This window comes from Lichenostomus cassidix, chromosome 2 (genome assembly GCF_008360975.1).
Source record: "Lichenostomus cassidix isolate B80296 chromosome 2, HeHo_3.0, whole genome shotgun sequence".
Lineage (NCBI taxonomy): Eukaryota > Metazoa > Chordata > Aves > Passeriformes > Meliphagidae > Lichenostomus > Lichenostomus cassidix.
Window position 1 is genome coordinate 82,866,318 of NC_139482.1, and position 17,321 is coordinate 82,883,638.

General features: G+C 40.2%; 1 protein-coding gene across 7 annotated transcripts in view; it reads right to left on the reverse strand.

Moving 5' to 3' along the window:
- The window catches only part of GRB10 (growth factor receptor bound protein 10), a 142,400-nt gene that overhangs the window by 48,595 nt on the left and 76,484 nt on the right, over nucleotides 1-17,321 (reverse strand). For all 7 annotated transcript variants that reach the window (XR_014850015.1, XM_085052215.1, XM_085052213.1 and 4 more), the window contains 2 exons: nucleotides 7,886-8,102; nucleotides 5,021-5,162 (listed from right to left, as the gene is read on the reverse strand). Coding sequence is in view for 6 of the 7 variants with exons in the window: in XM_085052215.1 (XP_084908341.1) it covers nucleotides 5,021-5,162; nucleotides 7,886-8,102 (359 nt within the window). In the remaining variant the exon portion in view is untranslated. The remainder of the gene's footprint in view (nucleotides 1-5,020; nucleotides 5,163-7,885; nucleotides 8,103-17,321) is intronic.

The following is a 17,321-nucleotide window of genomic DNA, read 5'->3' on the forward strand; positions in this document are numbered from 1 at the left end:
GAAGTTTGCCTGGGCTGTATAGAGGGGGGATGTGAGAAATTTGCCCTATTTTTACAGTTGAAAGCTTCATTGACTCACACAAGATACTTAAGCCTAATATCCTGTGGCATTGCAGTGACCTACATGTAATTATTGCATGCTTTTTCCAAAATATTTGTACACAACCAGAAATTATAACCTAAGTTACCAACTAGTTCTTAGTTTATACCAGCAACACAAAGATGGACTTCAATTGGCAGTAACTTAGCTGTCTGATGTTTTTAGCAATCTTTTGGACAAATGTTTGGTCTTAGTTTGGTGTAATTTTCTGGTTTCCATTTTTCTTAGACAAACATATTTATCCTGTTAAATAAACAATGTTTTAAAAACTTTCAGCTGTCCCTTCTCCTGGCCTGCAAACAGCGTCCCCCCTCAGACATGGGGTTTGTAGGAGTGCATGAACCTTACACACAAAGATGTGGGGGGAAAGGGAGACAGAAAAATATCAAATGGTCTTGCAATGCCCCAGGTGTCACCCAGACCACGTCCTTCCTGCTCCTGCCTCTTCTTGGCCTTCCTAAGCAAGGGAAGTGAGAGAGCTCTCAGAGGTCTGCTGAAATTTTGGGCTCTGTGGTGAGGGGCACATGGGTGATACTTAGAGGACAATCAGGCACATGATGAAGAGGGGAATGCTTGGGCATGCAGTGATCAGGGAGCTCTTCTCCTGTCAGCCTCCTGTCCAAGCTCACAGGCAATGCTGCTCTCAACTCAAGGACTTAAGAGCTTTGTCAGCTACCACTTGAAGGGTCATGGTTTCTCCAAGCACAAAGACATCTGCACTGGCTCACTCATCCCATCACGCCAGCAGCTAAAGTAGCTACTGACTCAACAGCACAAGTAGTTGGTACTTTTCATCCAGATGCTCAACAGCTGGCTGGCTGCATTACCAAAACTTCAGCCATGCCAATTTTTACAGACCCATGTGCTGTTCACCATCAACAGTTCAACATGCAACATTTTTCACTGTAAAACTTAGCTCAAAGTGGGACATTTCTATCTGCAGACCTGTAATAAAGGATCACAGTGCTCAACTCCAAAGGAGAACATATCTCTTTAATTACAAATAATTTCTTTATGTCTATGACTCGATTTGTTTGGTCACACAACCACATTAGCACAGATGATACCACTGTAGACATTGTTCAGTGCAGGATAGCCTTTGAAATGTAACCTAAAGGTTCACAGTTGTTTCTCTTCTTTTACTACTGAATTATGTGCCAGTTTCTCAACCTACATGTGCTCAAAAAAATTATCTACAAGATTAAGTTCTTTTACTAAAGCAGAGAAGATTATCCAAAGTCTAAAAAAACCCTAACAAACAAATCTGAAAGGATTCCAACAAGCCTAACACTCCAATTTTACCTCCCAGATTGCCTCTCCTATTAAATGACTATCCCATTTGCCTGTTTTTAGTTTTGTGCTATTTCTGAAGACCTGTTATTTCCCACTGTTCTCTGTCTTCTGGGGAGCAGCTGCAGTACACTGCTGCAGCCATCAGCTTTAAAAGCAGTCTTCAGTGCCTGACTGGCAGAAGAGTTAGAGGTGGCATATTGCTTCCTGCTCTGGTGAAATTAGTACCATTACCCAACAGATCTCGTAAAAATATTTTTAAAATATGAAATTATTGCACTCTTTGGAGTACAATAAAGAAAATGCTTCATCACCATGGGAAAACAGAAAAAACAACCTACCACAAAAGAGAAAGGTTTATTACAATTGTTTTTCACTGTTTTACTGTTTTTACCTTTCTTTGCTGAGCCAAGAGTAGGAAACAAATGCAGAGCAGCGTATAAAACAATGCTGTGAACCACTTGTCAAAAAAAGCAGTGGCAACCACACGAAAAAATAAGGAAGAGACTTAGAAGCAACAAGAAATTTGTATCTCAGGCTCCAGCTATCGAATAAAATTTTGCATTTGAGAAAAGATTATATCCATTTTTTCAGCTGAAAATATAATTCAAGCTTAATGACCTGAAATGTCCTTTACTCACTCTTTCATTCACATATGCATCTCCTTCTTATAGGGAACAGTATCCTGGGAAAAGTTTTACTAAAACTTGAATAGAGCTGGCATTTCTTTATGCCCAAGGCTTGGCAATCAATATAAGACTCTTCTACATTTAACAAGACCGGCTCTTCAAATTCCTCTTGCATAACCACTAGTAGGTTTTATCACTGCAGAGCTGTATTTTACAATTATTAAAAAGTAACACTGGGAAGAACAATACTAACAACACTTCCTTTCTTATGAAGTCATCAGGCATTCCAGCTTCCCAGTGACCCTCTATGGTTTCACACAGTCAACAAACAAAATATTCACTTCTTTCTGAAATCCCCAAATTCTACATTAACCTGAGTCCCTCTGAAGTGCCCTAGATATGAGCTGACCAAAGGCAACACTTCCTCCACACCATGCATTGCTATGATGCCCTGGGTGACCAGAGCTACAGCGCTGCTGGCTGTCATTGCTATTTGCTTATTTACCTGTAAATGCTCGAGAAGCACCAAAGGAATTCACTAACACCTCATATATCCCATATAATCAGAATAGCTCATTCCCATTTCCAATTTTAATCTCTGTTTATAATTTGCAAGCAGACAACCTGAAATTGAGCATCTTGATGTTTTACCTTGGTTAGCATTTAGCGTTGTATTTGTATTTTTCTTAAAGCACAGCTTATTTTCCTTAACTGCCAGGCATTAAAACGTGCTATGGCAGTCCTTTAGCTAAACTCATCGCTTGTTTTGTTAATCAGTGGTTGGTATCAATACCGATGGACATTTACCTCAGCCAGAGCATGTCCTAAAATAATTTACTCAAATTCCCAAGCTCTACATTTTTTTAATGGGTTGAAGTTGGAAAGATGTACAAAATTCCTTAAGTTACCATTTTTTTTTTTTACTCATGATGTTTAGCAGACTCCATGTAAGGGAACTAAAACCGAGTTAAACACAAATTACAAGGAGGCTGAACAGAGAGATTATTTTGTTATCCAATGGCACTCCATGTTTAAAATTCAGGTAGTTTTCTTCCTTTGTGAAGAAACCAAACTTGCTCTCTTTTACTTTTATTCCTATCAATACTTTAAAACTAGGTTTTTTTCAGTTCTGTTCCTCTATCCCTTCATTAAAGAGAAGAAAATACTTTGTTAGAGAGGAGAAGAACGCTGTCCTATCCTTCTCTCACCCTGAGCCACTGTTTCTCAACTGCCTCCAACGAGTTGATATGCTGAAATGAACAGAGTATTTGCATCTTCAAAAGAAACCACTATTGCCCAACATACTTTACCTCCTCAGCTTGTACCCTAAATGGTTTTACCACTATAATGGATTGTCTTTGACTAAAAAATTCAGCAGCAAGCATATCTGTACAATATAAACTGTTTCATTTTATGCTTTTAAAACATTTGTCAAAAGTTTTTGTTTTAAAGTAAGGGAGAATAATTTAAAAAAAATTATAAGGTAAAATTTAGGAAAAGGTCCTCTATTTTGCCTTTATAGCCATCTTTTTACATACATTAAAAGATCGGTTATTTTCATATTTATCTGCTATTAAATCACTAGTTTCTAAATTCAATCAAAAACTGACTCACAGATCATTTAGGGTTCCTTAAGGCTTTACAGAGCCAAGTTTAGGGTGGCTTGGTTAATTTTAGTAAAACATAGAGCTGAAAGGCAAAGAAACCCTGAACCCAGGGAATATTTGGAGAGGTAAACACAGGTTCATCAGAAACTAAAGTTTGTTTCAGAAAAACAGCTATGCTGCTGTCCTGCTGGCAAGTGCTAGGAGGCAGAATTACCCCTGGTTTTGCCTCCCCAGAGTCAGATCAACAACTGCCTTGGCAAAACAGCCTCTCTGCTTAGCCAGTACCTGGGTGTCTGACAGAGCGCTGTGCTGAATACCCAATGGGATGGCTCGATTTTTTCCCAGGGCATTATTTAGCTACCCGTCTGTCATGTATGTGCAAGAAACACAGTTAAAGCAGTGGAGATGCCCTGTGTCTTTCAGGAAAGCAGGCAGCTGTTTATGGCGCTGTAACTCAACACAGAACATGCAAGGGCAACACACTGGGGTCTACTTCTTGCAGCTGGACTGCCTATCCGAGCCCTTTATCTCTCAGAGAGGATGCAGGAGCCAATTACAAACTAACTGAACAGTGACAAAGAGCTTCTCAATATTTTGGGGTAGTCAAGCACAGAATTGTTGTAAGCCAACAGTCAGAGCAACCAATCTTTTCATTCCCAAGCAGTTTACAAAATAAAGGTTTTTCAGCCCAGTTTAGTCTTCAAGTGTGCTTGAGAAATGATACAAAACAAGATGATTGTTTCTTATAGAGTGGAGCAGGACTAGAGAGAAGAAAAACTGCAGTGTCGCCAAGGTTACTGCTCTGGACCACATGAGAACCCAGTCTGTGCTATCTTTGCTGCCAAGAACCCAGAAAATGACTCCACCAGCTCTCCATGGGACAACCCTCCCCTTAAATCCCATTACAAAGAACTGTGTCTAGTTACAAGCTGTAAGAAGACCTCTGCTTTTTGAACAGCTTCATGAAAAACAGCAAATAAAGCACCATCATGTCTTTAAAGAATTCAGCTGTTCAGCATCCTTGTGGCACCTAGAATATGCAGTATAACAGGCACAAATCCTCATCCAACTCTAAGCTAATTAACTTGACTTCTGAATTAGTAAGTCTTTATGTTGAATAGTAAAGTCTAAAGGATATTAAGCATTACTGCTTCATTCACAACATGCATTTATCTGAAAGAGGCTTACTTCATTTTTACGCTTCTTTCCTACAAACCTTTCAAACAAGGTCTGAAGCCTATTTGAAGATACTCTCTCGGCCAGTGCTGCCCTACTCACAGACAAAGTTTACAGGTGTTTTTACTTATCTGGAAGCTTTCTTTTTGCCTTTCAATGAAGCAGTCCACTGCTGGTTTGCACGCGAATGGATGACCCAAAGCTTCATCCCATACTCACATGCTTACTAGCAGGTTGACTCTGAGGTAAAGATCCAGGGGCCAGCACTGGAGAGCTCGCGGGGCTACAAAGTTCTGGGAAGGGATTTGGGATGGCCGGCAAAGACGATGTTCTGAATTGCTGCTCCTCTTCTTGAAGACGCCTATAAACACAAAAGCACTATGCATTAAGAGGAGAAAACTGGCATCCCTAGACCTGGATCTCCTGCCGCAGCATTTGTGATAATGACACTAAAGAAATCAAACCCACTCCTTTTCTAGGCAGCTACTATACAGTTTCAGCAGCTACTAGCACAAGGTAGGTAATTGCACGTGAAAAATGACCAGTCAGGCATCTATGCTTATTTTGTTGCGTATAATTTGATTACTTGGGTGAGTAATTGAGGTAACTGTGCAAATAAAATAAAGAGAAATACCTATCTGTACTCTGTTGTAAGCACTAGCTTACAAGCTTAAGCTCTGTGTGCCAGAAAGTCAGTAAAGCTCTTCCAGACCAATGTGAAAGAGGAGAACACAACGGCAGTCACTCAGAGCCAAATTCCAAGTGGATTTGAAAACAAATGTGTACCCCACTGCAAAGGTCTCTAAGCTGAGACTTAAACCAACATTGTCACCTCATTACAATACCAGATTCTATCTCCAAGCAACTTGGCATTTCCTGGAGAAATGAAAATGCTAAGACTCGCCTTCAGCAATAAGCTGGAATTACACCCTCCCACCTTATGCCAGTTGTTCAGTTACTGTTCAGACAGGTTTGCATCTACTGAAATACACTTCATGAGTCTACATAGGACCAATGGAGTTTCAAGTTCCAGTTTATAATACACCTGCACTGCCCACGCCAACAAGAGAAAAACTAAAGCCTACCAGAGAAGCTGTAAGACCTATTTATGATCACACAGATGGCTTTTGGTTTCCCTGCTGCAAGGGCATCACTACCAAAGAGGCACTAGGTGACTGCAGCAGGCTGCCCTTCAATGCCTAGGCAGAAGACACCATCTAGTGGCAATCGTGAAAGTTTCCAAATCAACTAACTCCTGGATTTGAAAAGCAAATCATTAAAAACTCAATTTGCCCTCATTTTTCTGCATGCCTTCAGCAAGCAGTGCCTCCTTAACAGAGCTGCCTGGGATATGCCCAGCAGTATATCCAGTTCTGGGTACACTCCCTGTCTTTGCCTGTACCAGAACCTGGGGGATGACAAAATTTAACTGCTGTGAAGTCTGCTCCACAGAATTTGTCCTGCAATTTACTTGCCTTGGTGTTCCATGAATGAGTCTTACATATCGGGGGAGATTGCAATAAATATGAGGTTTCAGCAGTAAAAATGAACTATACCAACCACTACTTGACCTGCTTCATTTTTTTTTGTGCTCCCCATGTGTGCAGCTCTCTACAGCACAGGGTAAGAGGACACTATAAGATTTCTTCAGACCAGCAGACACATCATATCTATACAATAGTGCATTGCACTGCAAGTTTTTGATTGACCTCCATTGTAAGAAGTGGAACCACAGACTCAATACAATTAGAAAGGTGTGGTTTCCTTATGATGGGAATTCTCTGTGCTGTGCTCTGCTGTGCCTGTGCTGCTGCCAGTGCTTCATTTACTTCCTAACTGATACACACATAAACCTGTGCTCCTAAGAGACCACAGTCAATCACTCTGTTCTGGTGGCAAACAAGATAGGTCCAGATAACCCCGAACAGAAGTTTCATCATTATCTTCTTTGATGATAAACACAGGATGTTCTTGTGTGCATGGAAGCACAGATTTCAGAAAGGCAGAGTGTTCTCAAAATCAGAGTTGCTAAGTTTTTAAATACCATAAATCATTTAAGTGTTTTGATTGAGATATTTACAAAACATCAACAGTTACAGTACTCCAGAGAGTGCATTTCCTCGTACAGCCCTGTTTGAGGTTAACTATGACCTGTAGAACTGAAAGCATCATCAGCTGACTTGATTGCACTGCATACTACCCATTCAAATAGAAAAGCTGCCTGTCTTAAGAATACCATTCCTATACATAGCACATCAGTGTAAATAATTAGAAGCAACCCCTTCAACATCTGGGATTTTTCTTATATTATTACTCTTCATTTCTTTTAGAGAAGACACTGTTAACTAGCAGGAAAGAATTTAATTTACCTACTCATGCTGACAGGAGCTCGTTTCATCCTGCTGCCTAAAAAGAAGATTTTAAGAACCTCTACATCACCTATAGAGTCTCTTAACACCATCAAGAGTTTTCCGCTTGAAGCCTGAATTTCCTCAGCCTTACAACCAGGGGACAACTTTAACATTTCTTTTTTTTTTTTTGGTAATGACTTACACAATGCACTCAAGTGAGTTGAAAGTGCTCTGGGAAGAACAGATAAATAACAAAGACGTGCTCCTTTTTTGTTTGTTGGTCTTAAACCATTCAAGAACTTTCCACAAAGAGAAAGGCACATTCTGTGTATCAAAAGTAGCTGAGTACACCCTCATCTGTGTACATGATCTCTTACGTTTAATAAAACCTATACACTGTCAGTAGACACCAGGCCTGACAGCACTGGTTTTAATAGTTTGGAAAAAAATCCAAATACGGATATAGTGCCTGCCAATTGGTATAAATGATACCAAATACCAATGATACTTCTACAAATTTGCTACTACAGATACATCACACCTTGACTAAAAGAAGGGTGATAATATGTGGAAATATTATGTCCTTCACCTCCTTAGTACATTTTTCTATGCGAGAGTCGAGTCTAACACTACAAAGTTCCTTACCAAAGTGCATCTCCTATTTTAACATGCAGTTCCTTTGAAGCCAGTCCATGACAACCTATGCAAAAGGAGGTGAGTGCCTCGTTCCTACCTGACAGCCATGATGCGCACTGGCTGGGAGCGCTGCACCCTCTGCCGTGGGGACATGGGCTGCAGGGTGCTGGATCCCGAGGAGGGCAGCTGGCTGCGGCTCAGCTGCCCATTCTGAAGGAGCGGAGTGGTTTCCGACTGCATGCTGCATGTGGAGTATAAACTTTCAAATGAGGAATTCATGTCATTTACCAAAGCTTCCAGGTCCACGTCGTCATCTGAAAGACAAAATAAAGGCAGTGTAACACATCTGGAAGTCCCAGGCAAAGGGAACGTGGCAAGGGCAAAGACTAACTTCCAGTAAAATTATCGTGTAATTATTTAACTATATTTTTACAGCACAAATTATTGCTGCAGAAATTATTTATTTATTTATTTTAGAGCAGAAAACCACAACTAGTAAGAGCCAGCAATGGACATTTGTTTTGTCTTCCTTGGTGAAAAGCTAGTGACACAGACTAAAATATTACAGTATTTACTATATATGTGTGTGTGTGAGTGTGTATTGAACTACATTTTGGTGGGATTTTTAATAATGACAATGCAATGTGAAGCACCACATCACTTGCTGATAAACTGGCATACATTTCCAAAGCATATCACCTACAAATATCTCAGTTCGGCTTGGCAACGTATCAAGTTCAGATTGTCTAACACTGTAATAAACACTTTGCAAGACCATATAATTTAGAAGAAAAAAACCATAAGACAGTGCTGCAGTGCTGGAAGACATCATTATACAAGTGAACATTATATCTTGTTAAAAATCCTACCGTATTTTTGTGTTATAGTATTTTGAAGGGCACTTCAAGGACTTTCATATAGAAAGATCTGTACCCTTGCTCTTGCAGTATGATAGACAGACCTCTGCCTCAAAGAATACAAAGTAAATCAACCAAGGATGTGGTGTGGCTGGCTGGAGGAACATCGGTCCCTAGAAGGGCACCAACCTTTCTATATATGCCACCTTACCTCACTGTAAATAAGTAACTTGAGCTCAATCATTCCTCCTTAACGATCATAATTACTCTGCAAGACAAGAGAACTCTGCGAGCCCTTTGCACTAACCACTCTCTGAACTCCTCTTGCAGAGCACTGTAATTACTCCCTAGCCACAAGTTACATCACTCCCTATCAGGAGTTCAGTGGGCTGACGAACACACACATCGATATCTGCTTCTGGTTACAGCACAGCCACTGCCTGAACAGCTACTTCTTGCCAAACAGAGCTTTGTGCAGCCAAAAATGTGACTTTATTTTCCAGCTGTATCAACTGGCCTGCCAAAATATACCACTGCTGCCTGCAAACTTTCTATCTCACAAAAGTCTTCATGACAGGGATGGAAAGTGGAGACAAACAATGGAGCTGGCAAACACACTGTGCTATGCAGCTTAAACACACTGTAGTTTCCAATATCCATTCTTTTGCCTTTATCTTTCATGTTTTCTAGGTAAATGATCCATCAGAAGCAGTTATCCAACTTACAGCCAACTGCACTATTTTCTTTTTGATACCATAAATGATTTTGTACAAAAAATCACATGTCTTGAGGATATAATCTAAAACAGCATCACTCCATTTCTGCCCTCCAAGAACACGCCTTGATAACCATAATGAGATCTAATCATGGTATTTACATGGCAATTGTATTGGGATGCTGGTGACCTCAACTCTTGGTGTTGGGTGAACAAAAGATCTGCTCAGAACTGAACAGGTGCTGGTCATGCCCCTACACCTGAGCTCTGTCTAGAGACCTGAAATACCATGGTTCTCGCTGAGAGTAACTAGATGCTTCACTACAAAGTAACAGCCATTTAGCCTTCACTTAAAATGTACTCAGGAGGATTTCTAGGTTTGAACAGGTGCCAGAAGAAAATGAAAGAAAAAAATCCCACTTCACCCCACAAACAGGTTTCTTTCTTTGATGTCTTTATGGTAATTTCCCTCAGTTTCTGTATTTAACAACTACTACACTTCTACTGAGACTCACCTTCCCTAGGCTACACCATCTTGTCTGTGTGTCAGCTAGTTCATGCATTTTCAACAGTCTAAGCTTTGCTTTGCTTGGACAAAGTCTACAATAATTTTCCTGCTATTTTTAGCGATCTTGAGACAGAGCTGCAATTTAAATTTCATTCCATCCTCCAGATTCTTATCCTATTTGGAGAGGACATATCGAAAACACTTCTTCAGCCATCACAAGGGAACCACAGGAGTAGGAGTATAAAGAGGGAGAGGCCGAATTACAAGGCTTTTAAATTTTATCATTCATCTAAAGTACCAGAAGACAGAGCTGTAGGGTGTCAGATGGCTGTCAAGTAAAAGCTTACGGGGCTGGATGTAGGAGACATAAAAGACAGACCCTGGCCACAGAGTCAGGGAGTAAATTACAGCAACTAACAGCAATTGTTTAGCATGGTGAAAAGCAGAAAGGGAAGAAAGTCAAGACATATATTCAGCGGAAGTCCATATGGCTTGGTCCCTGAGGGTGCTAATTTATTAGCAATTTAGACAAAGCTATTAGCATGCAAAACCATTAAGTTTTCAGGTGATTGTAACATGGGAGGAATGATTAAGTCATCTCAAGCTATCCCTGAATAATCAAATAGTTGCAAAGGTGCCCTATGTAGCGTAATATGCATAAAATGAGGCACTTCATGCAAAACACTAAGAAAACCAAGTACATAGTTTAAAGCATTGAATTACCATTAGCAGGCTTTTAAGTATATCAATTACACACCTAAATTCAATTTCTAACAGGACAGGCACTGACAAAGTGCATATAGAGTTCTCCTAATAATATGTTGCACTGAAGTCCAGAATCTGGTTTCACTCCTCTGTCAGCTCCTTTTCTCTGCGGTTGCAGCACTGTTAATAATAGCTCTCAGTCCTGCTATAAAACTTTTGCAGGAGCAAAAGATCCTTAAGATCCTTAAGCTTTTAGAAGACAAAGCCTGCAATCTTGAATTTCACACAGTTTCATCTCTATACAATGGCATTTACTACTAAATACCATTATGTTTTGGAGATATTTCAGCATGATGCAATAGGAAACCTCACTGCTGTAGCCTACACCTCAGAAGTGCCAGCAGATGTCTCAGCCTGCCAAGTAATCCAGTATGTTACTGTGATGGCTCCCCACAGAGCTTAACTAAATAAAAATCAAATGAGCCCTCCACAGGATTCTAACTACTTCAACCGTCTGCAGGTACACTGCTCAGAAGGGTATTTCATATATAGTGCCACCCTTCAAAGTATCTTTCTGTACCAACCAATGAGATCCAGCCTCCATCAAGACAATCCTATGCAGGGAAAAAAAAAAAAAAGTTGACAAAACTGACTTTGAGAAGGCTTGCTAGTTAACAGCAAAATTTCCAAACTGTGGAACTTTGAGCCAGCATGACACCATACTGGTCATCTAAGTAAGCACACACAAATTTTGTGACTGACCTGAAAGAATCTAGCAGGCAGAGTTGCAGGCAGCTGAGGAGCCTCCAGCTCCTCAACAACCTTGCATACATGCACTTCCAGGGATACCAAAAGGTATTTTCCTTAATCTGTATGGAATTCTGCCATAAGATCAAGGAGTATGAGAGTGGATATTCAAGGTCTATTTTTTCACTTCAACTGAACAGCACAGAGGTTACTTATCACTTCCATGCACAAACATGCAAACAGCCCTTAGCTTTTGACTATCATTTTTAAAGGAGAACACTTGCAAAAATTAGCTCTGACATACTTCTGGTGGTGGACAGGGTACTGGCAGTTTTGTAGACTCTTCTGTGAGCAATATTCTTTCCCAAACTAGAACCAAAGTGCACACACTGACAGCTGTCTGAACTTCGTTTCTCTGCCCACAACTTGTTAAACTTTGGCTTCGTTCAGAAACCAGCTCCACTGGATGTTGCAAGTAATATTTTTGGTAAAGTAAATCATTATTTCAATTACAAGAAAATATTTAAAAGTTCAATTCAAGGAAAGAGGAAAACTTTGTTACAAAAACTCTGCTAAGCTAATGAGCTAAGCTATCATGCTCCACTAAAAGAAGCAGCTTGAATACATTTTTAATGTTTTCGAGCATAACACAGGAGAGATGATAACCCCTAAATTAGGCCTGAGCAAACATTAATCTGTACTTAACCATGTCCCACTTGCCTTTCTGCTTCTAGTCCTTCTCTATCCCCTAGATCCTCATTTATTTACTTATTTTGGTAGTTGTTGGCCTTGACATGTTAAGCTCAGCTAACAAGACTAAGCAGGATCCCACTTATTCTGAAGCGACATAAAGCTGAAATGATCCCTGCTCAGCTTCAGCTGTGCCAGCCTCCTGAAGAAAGCAGGTATTTTCACGGTAGTCAAGGGGCTCATTGCATTGCAGAAATTCTATTTACTGAAAGAAAGATGAACACAGAAAGAATCTCAGCTCTGGACTACAGATCAGGATGCACTTCATGTTTCTAAATGACAGTTCAGCAAATACCCTTCCCTTTTACATTTGGTTCGCAGTTCAAAGGGAACACTGAAAAACATCACAGTACCTAAATTAGTTGTGATTTAAGAGCCTTGTAAAACCTTTTACTTTAAAAAAGAAATCCTTTCCTTCTTGTTTGCTCATTTTTAATCTAATCATCCAGCATTATTCCTCATATCAGTTCCCAGAGATAACTGATGCAAGAGCTACCAGGAATTCAGTAGAAGATTTATAAAAAGACTATAGCACTATTCTGTCGCCATGGAATTAAGCCTGATACCATATGAAGCCTAACAGCACATATACAAACAAGTGTTTGATACAGTAAGGCAGCTGTTGATTGATCTCCTATTCCTATTTGACAACCCAGCACCAGCAATCAGTTCCCCAAAATGAGTTTCAGAGCAGCACATTCAAGACCCATCTGGACAAAACAAAAAAGCTAAGGTATAACTAATACAAGATTTTGCTGAAGTGGGCTGAGAAGAGGATGGTATCCAAGTGGTCAGAAGCCCCTCCTGCACATGTAAATTAACCCTCAAGGAGACAGATGGAAAAAGTGAAAGAAAAGGAACACACAGTTGCATATACCCTACCATCCTCCACTGATGATGCTGTGGAACACCATGCAAATCATAAGTGATACAGAGAAAACACATTAGCAGTAAAATGAATAGAAGAACTTAACCTGAATTTGAAAGGGGAAAAAAAGGCACAAAATACTTGTGGTATCTACCTCAACATCCCATTTCAAATCCTCCAAAACCGCATGGATGTTATTCTGATTCATACTGATGAAAGCATGTTTTGCAAGGGTTTTGGTATTGTGGAAATCTCATGTTTTATGATCAAAAATGCAGGTAAGGATTACCACAGTGAGATGTGTATACAAACTCCTTTTATAAAACAACCCCTTGTATTAAGGGGATCCCTTGCACAAGAGCACTGCAGGATGTCCCCCCAGTACCATGCCCAAATGGCCTTTTGAAAAGACTTTTCAGAAATGTCAATCACTAGAACTTTTTGAAAGTATACTATTACTGACCACACAATTGTAATGATACAAAAAGAAATGCATTTTAGGTAACACTCAAACTCCTCTATTACTTTCTCCCTCTGAGCATGTAACTACATTTTCTGTGTTTACACAAATGTCTCATATTGCTCCATACTCTGGTTTTAGCTTCCACTGTTGCCTCAAGCACCAGTTAATCTGCAATTGTTGTACAATCAGTATCCACAGCCCCCTACAGATGCATGTATTTAGTACTTGGCAGCTTCTACACCTCTGAGAGACACACGCAACAGAAGGTGGATGATAATAAGCAGATCTCTTAAAATTTTTTAAAAACTTCACAGTGTCCTCTACAGTGATGCTACAGCTGAATTACACCCTCTGTTCTCAATACCAGCTCCAACTCTATGCAATCTCTCCCCTCCTAATTTCTTGAAAGCTCCATATGGATGGGAAGTTCTTCACAAGAAACAAAAGACAATATAAAAAAACATTTGCAAACCCTGTGCTTTCACAATGTTCTCCAGATCAGAGAAGGCTGTCAGACATAATTATAAAAATATCAACTGCCTCTTCTGCTGAACATTAAGAGATTAGAGGGTTTTTTTTGTTCATTTCAAGTGAAAGCAGAAGACATAAGAACAACTTCGTGTCCTAGGGGCAGCACAATCTCCATAGTGGTCACAGTCTGAATTAAAAATTACAAGCCTGAACCCTAAAACTTTATGTATCCTGTAAGTCTCCTTATGGGCCTCTGCACTGAAGACTCCTTTCCTTTATTACATTCTAAAGTGCTTCAGCTTAAGTGAAATCCTCTATTTTGTATTGTACCTACGGTTGCTGGCCTAGAAAATGTCACATCAGTGCATGTGCAGCTTGCAAAATGCTAAATGGACCATGCTGTGGAGAGGAGGGCAAGAAACAGAGATGCTGGTCGGTAAAAGAGCATGAAATTGAGATAGGCATCTGTGCTCTTTAAGTGCACTGAAACACCACACAGAGAAACCAACAGCGAACTTGTAACTGCTCCAGTATTCTCCAGGTAATTTTTAAATGCCACATGCATCCATTCCCATTTCTGCCAGTAAGGCTGTGATGGCCAACACCTAGTCTGTGTACATTAATTATAGGTGCTGGAGAGAACTCACTTTATTATTTCACACCTCTTTTCTAAAGGTTCATGGTTATGAACTCCAGATATGTTCTTAAAACACACCTGATAGGTTTCTTGAAATAGAACACAAACTAAATTGAACAAAATTAATGTTGCTAGGTAACAACTATAGGAATAAGCCACATATGAAAGATGCTCATAAAAAAACAAAGCTTCAATGAGCAACAGGAGCAACTGGCTACAGGTGCCCTACAGCAGGAAGGAATGAAGATGGTCCCCTGGATTAGTGCATAAAATGAGTTTTAAGAATTCTGATAGAAAAAGATGGAAGGTTAAAAAATGAAAAATTCAGCTCTCATCCAGTTCACACACCTAATGCTTGACATCCTAAAGAGCAAAGATGATGAAAACTAGACATCTGTGGGGAGGGAGGGTGGACAAGAAGGGTTTATTCACTTAATTCCAGGGACAAAATAAGGCAATGCATATCTCTGATGGAGACTTTGATGGTTTTGCCCTTTGATGATGCTGCAATTATTCAGGCACAACATTCAGAAGCATCTCCCACCATACATGCTCCCATTTCTAACCCAAGGACCATAGAGTCAGGCTGGTCCGTTTGTGGAGTGGATGGATTCACCAGGACAGACAACTGCTGTAGGTGAGTATCACCACCACCACTGCTGAACTCCTGCTAGACTCTAAGGCACGCACAAGTGTTGAAGCACTAATGGCATCAGTACGAGAGAGGAGCTTGAAATCCAAGGAAAACATCTAAATCATCTGGAATTGTGATTACAGATGTTCCAACTATAAGAGATAGGATTAAAATATGTAAGTCACGGTCAGTCCCTTTTCCAGACTCACACAGACCATTCAGAAAACAGAATTCCTGATACCCACTTTCTCGTAGTAAATTTTCAGCTTTGGGGGGAAAAAGGAAAAAGAAAAAAAAAAGAAGAAAGAAAACGTTCCTTTGTAAAAAAAGCATCAAGTCTAAGTTTGAACTCAAGCAGGACATCAGCTGATCCTGTGTGACTGCACAGTGGGACTGCTCAGCTCCTGTTGGGTGAGCACACCCTCGTCCACCTATTGCTGATGACAGCAATCAGCTGGTGGCCTTTCAAAACCCGCTTTGCAGGCCAATGCCTGCACAACCACTGCTGCATAGTAAATACTGAGTAAAAACATACCTTCAAGCAGAATACCAGTTTAAGTAGACCTCTGGGAAACCATAACTCTTGAGCAGATTACAAAATCCAGTCAAAAGATTAATTCTCAGCTGGTAACATCTGCAGTTTCCTTCCATGAACACGAGGTTCAGCAGTTTTGCTGTACCATTTTCTCATGTCACCTGCTTTTAGTTCATTAATTTAAGAAAACAACCGATAAAGACCTTTAAAAAGAAAGCATTTGTTTGTTTTGGTCTATCAAGACAAGGAGAACCCAAACTAGCCTCAGTTACCGAGACAGAAGCAACACCATAGAAGGCACAATGGCATATTCTTTCAGAGGCAAAACCTGGGGTCAGAGTAGACTAATCCTCAAAAAACCTCAATTCAAGGGGCAGAGCATTGGTGAAGGACACAACACATCACAGGGTGTGCAGGCCACATGGATTTTCCTGGCCTTACAGGAGATATGGACAGAAGGAAAGCTAAAGTCATAACTCTGTGAGGAGTAGTCATGAACCTAGAGCCTTATTGTGGCTCACCCTTAACTCAGGACAAAAAAGAAAAGGAGAGTGAACATGAGACAGATCAACTGACCCAGGGATTCTCCATTCAAGTCTTACCTGCCTGGTGAGGTTAGCAAAACAGAGAAAGCAAGCTCTGTCCCAAAATGATGATCATAGAAAGACTGTCACTTATCCTTCAAGAGGACATGGGCCGGGGAGCACCTGGGCAGCAGAAGGGCTCCTGGCCTGTGCAGCCCACACAAAACAAACAGAAAATCCACTGAAGCTTTTCAGACAACAGGCAAACACATGCTAACATACTGAGCCATTAAGGAACTTACAAGTCAGAGCTCAGGAAGCACAACGTTGGGTGCCAATGAAGAGATGAACTGAAACACTGTCTGCTGACCACATGGTAAATGCTTGACTGCATATTATAATAGACAGTCATATTTATGAGAGAATGGCTTTAAAAAGATATCCTGTATCTGTGAGAGCTGCAATTTGACACAGCAAAGGTCAGGTTTAGCTGCACTTTTACTAAGATAACCTACTCCTATGTTAAAGAAACAGAATAAAAAGCTTTTAAATACTTAATAATTAAGTATTTTTCTTATGTTTACATGACTAAAAGTTATTATTTTTCCCAATTTATTTTACAATTTCCCATATGCAGATTTCTACTCATAGTGCTTCTCTAAAATTTTACTTGGATATTTTATTCTTATTGCCCAGAGAAAAAGAAGAAAAAACGTAAGAGTGCAAATCAAATATAAACAAATAACATTACTGCACAAGTCACAGTTCAAAAGGAAGTTAAAAATTCATACAGATGAGAAGAGCTACACGTGTCTTGCAAATCTAAAACTATTAAAGGCAAACTTAAACACAGTCAAAGCATCCCTTGCTTTTCTTTAGGGAACCTGTGTTCTTCCTCCCTGATTAAACACCATAATACCCAGATGAGTAATCCCAGTTGAACAATCCTTACAAATCAATATAAGTACCACTGCACGGATTAGTCCCTCCCATCCTGCCAAGAAAGCCCCAGCTTTATCCCTGCTGCGGGAAACATCGTGCATAACCTCCTAACATGCAGCCATAGCTCCAGCCAAAGCCTGTAACATCCTGCCTGCTCCAGCAGCAGTGCCGGCGGCT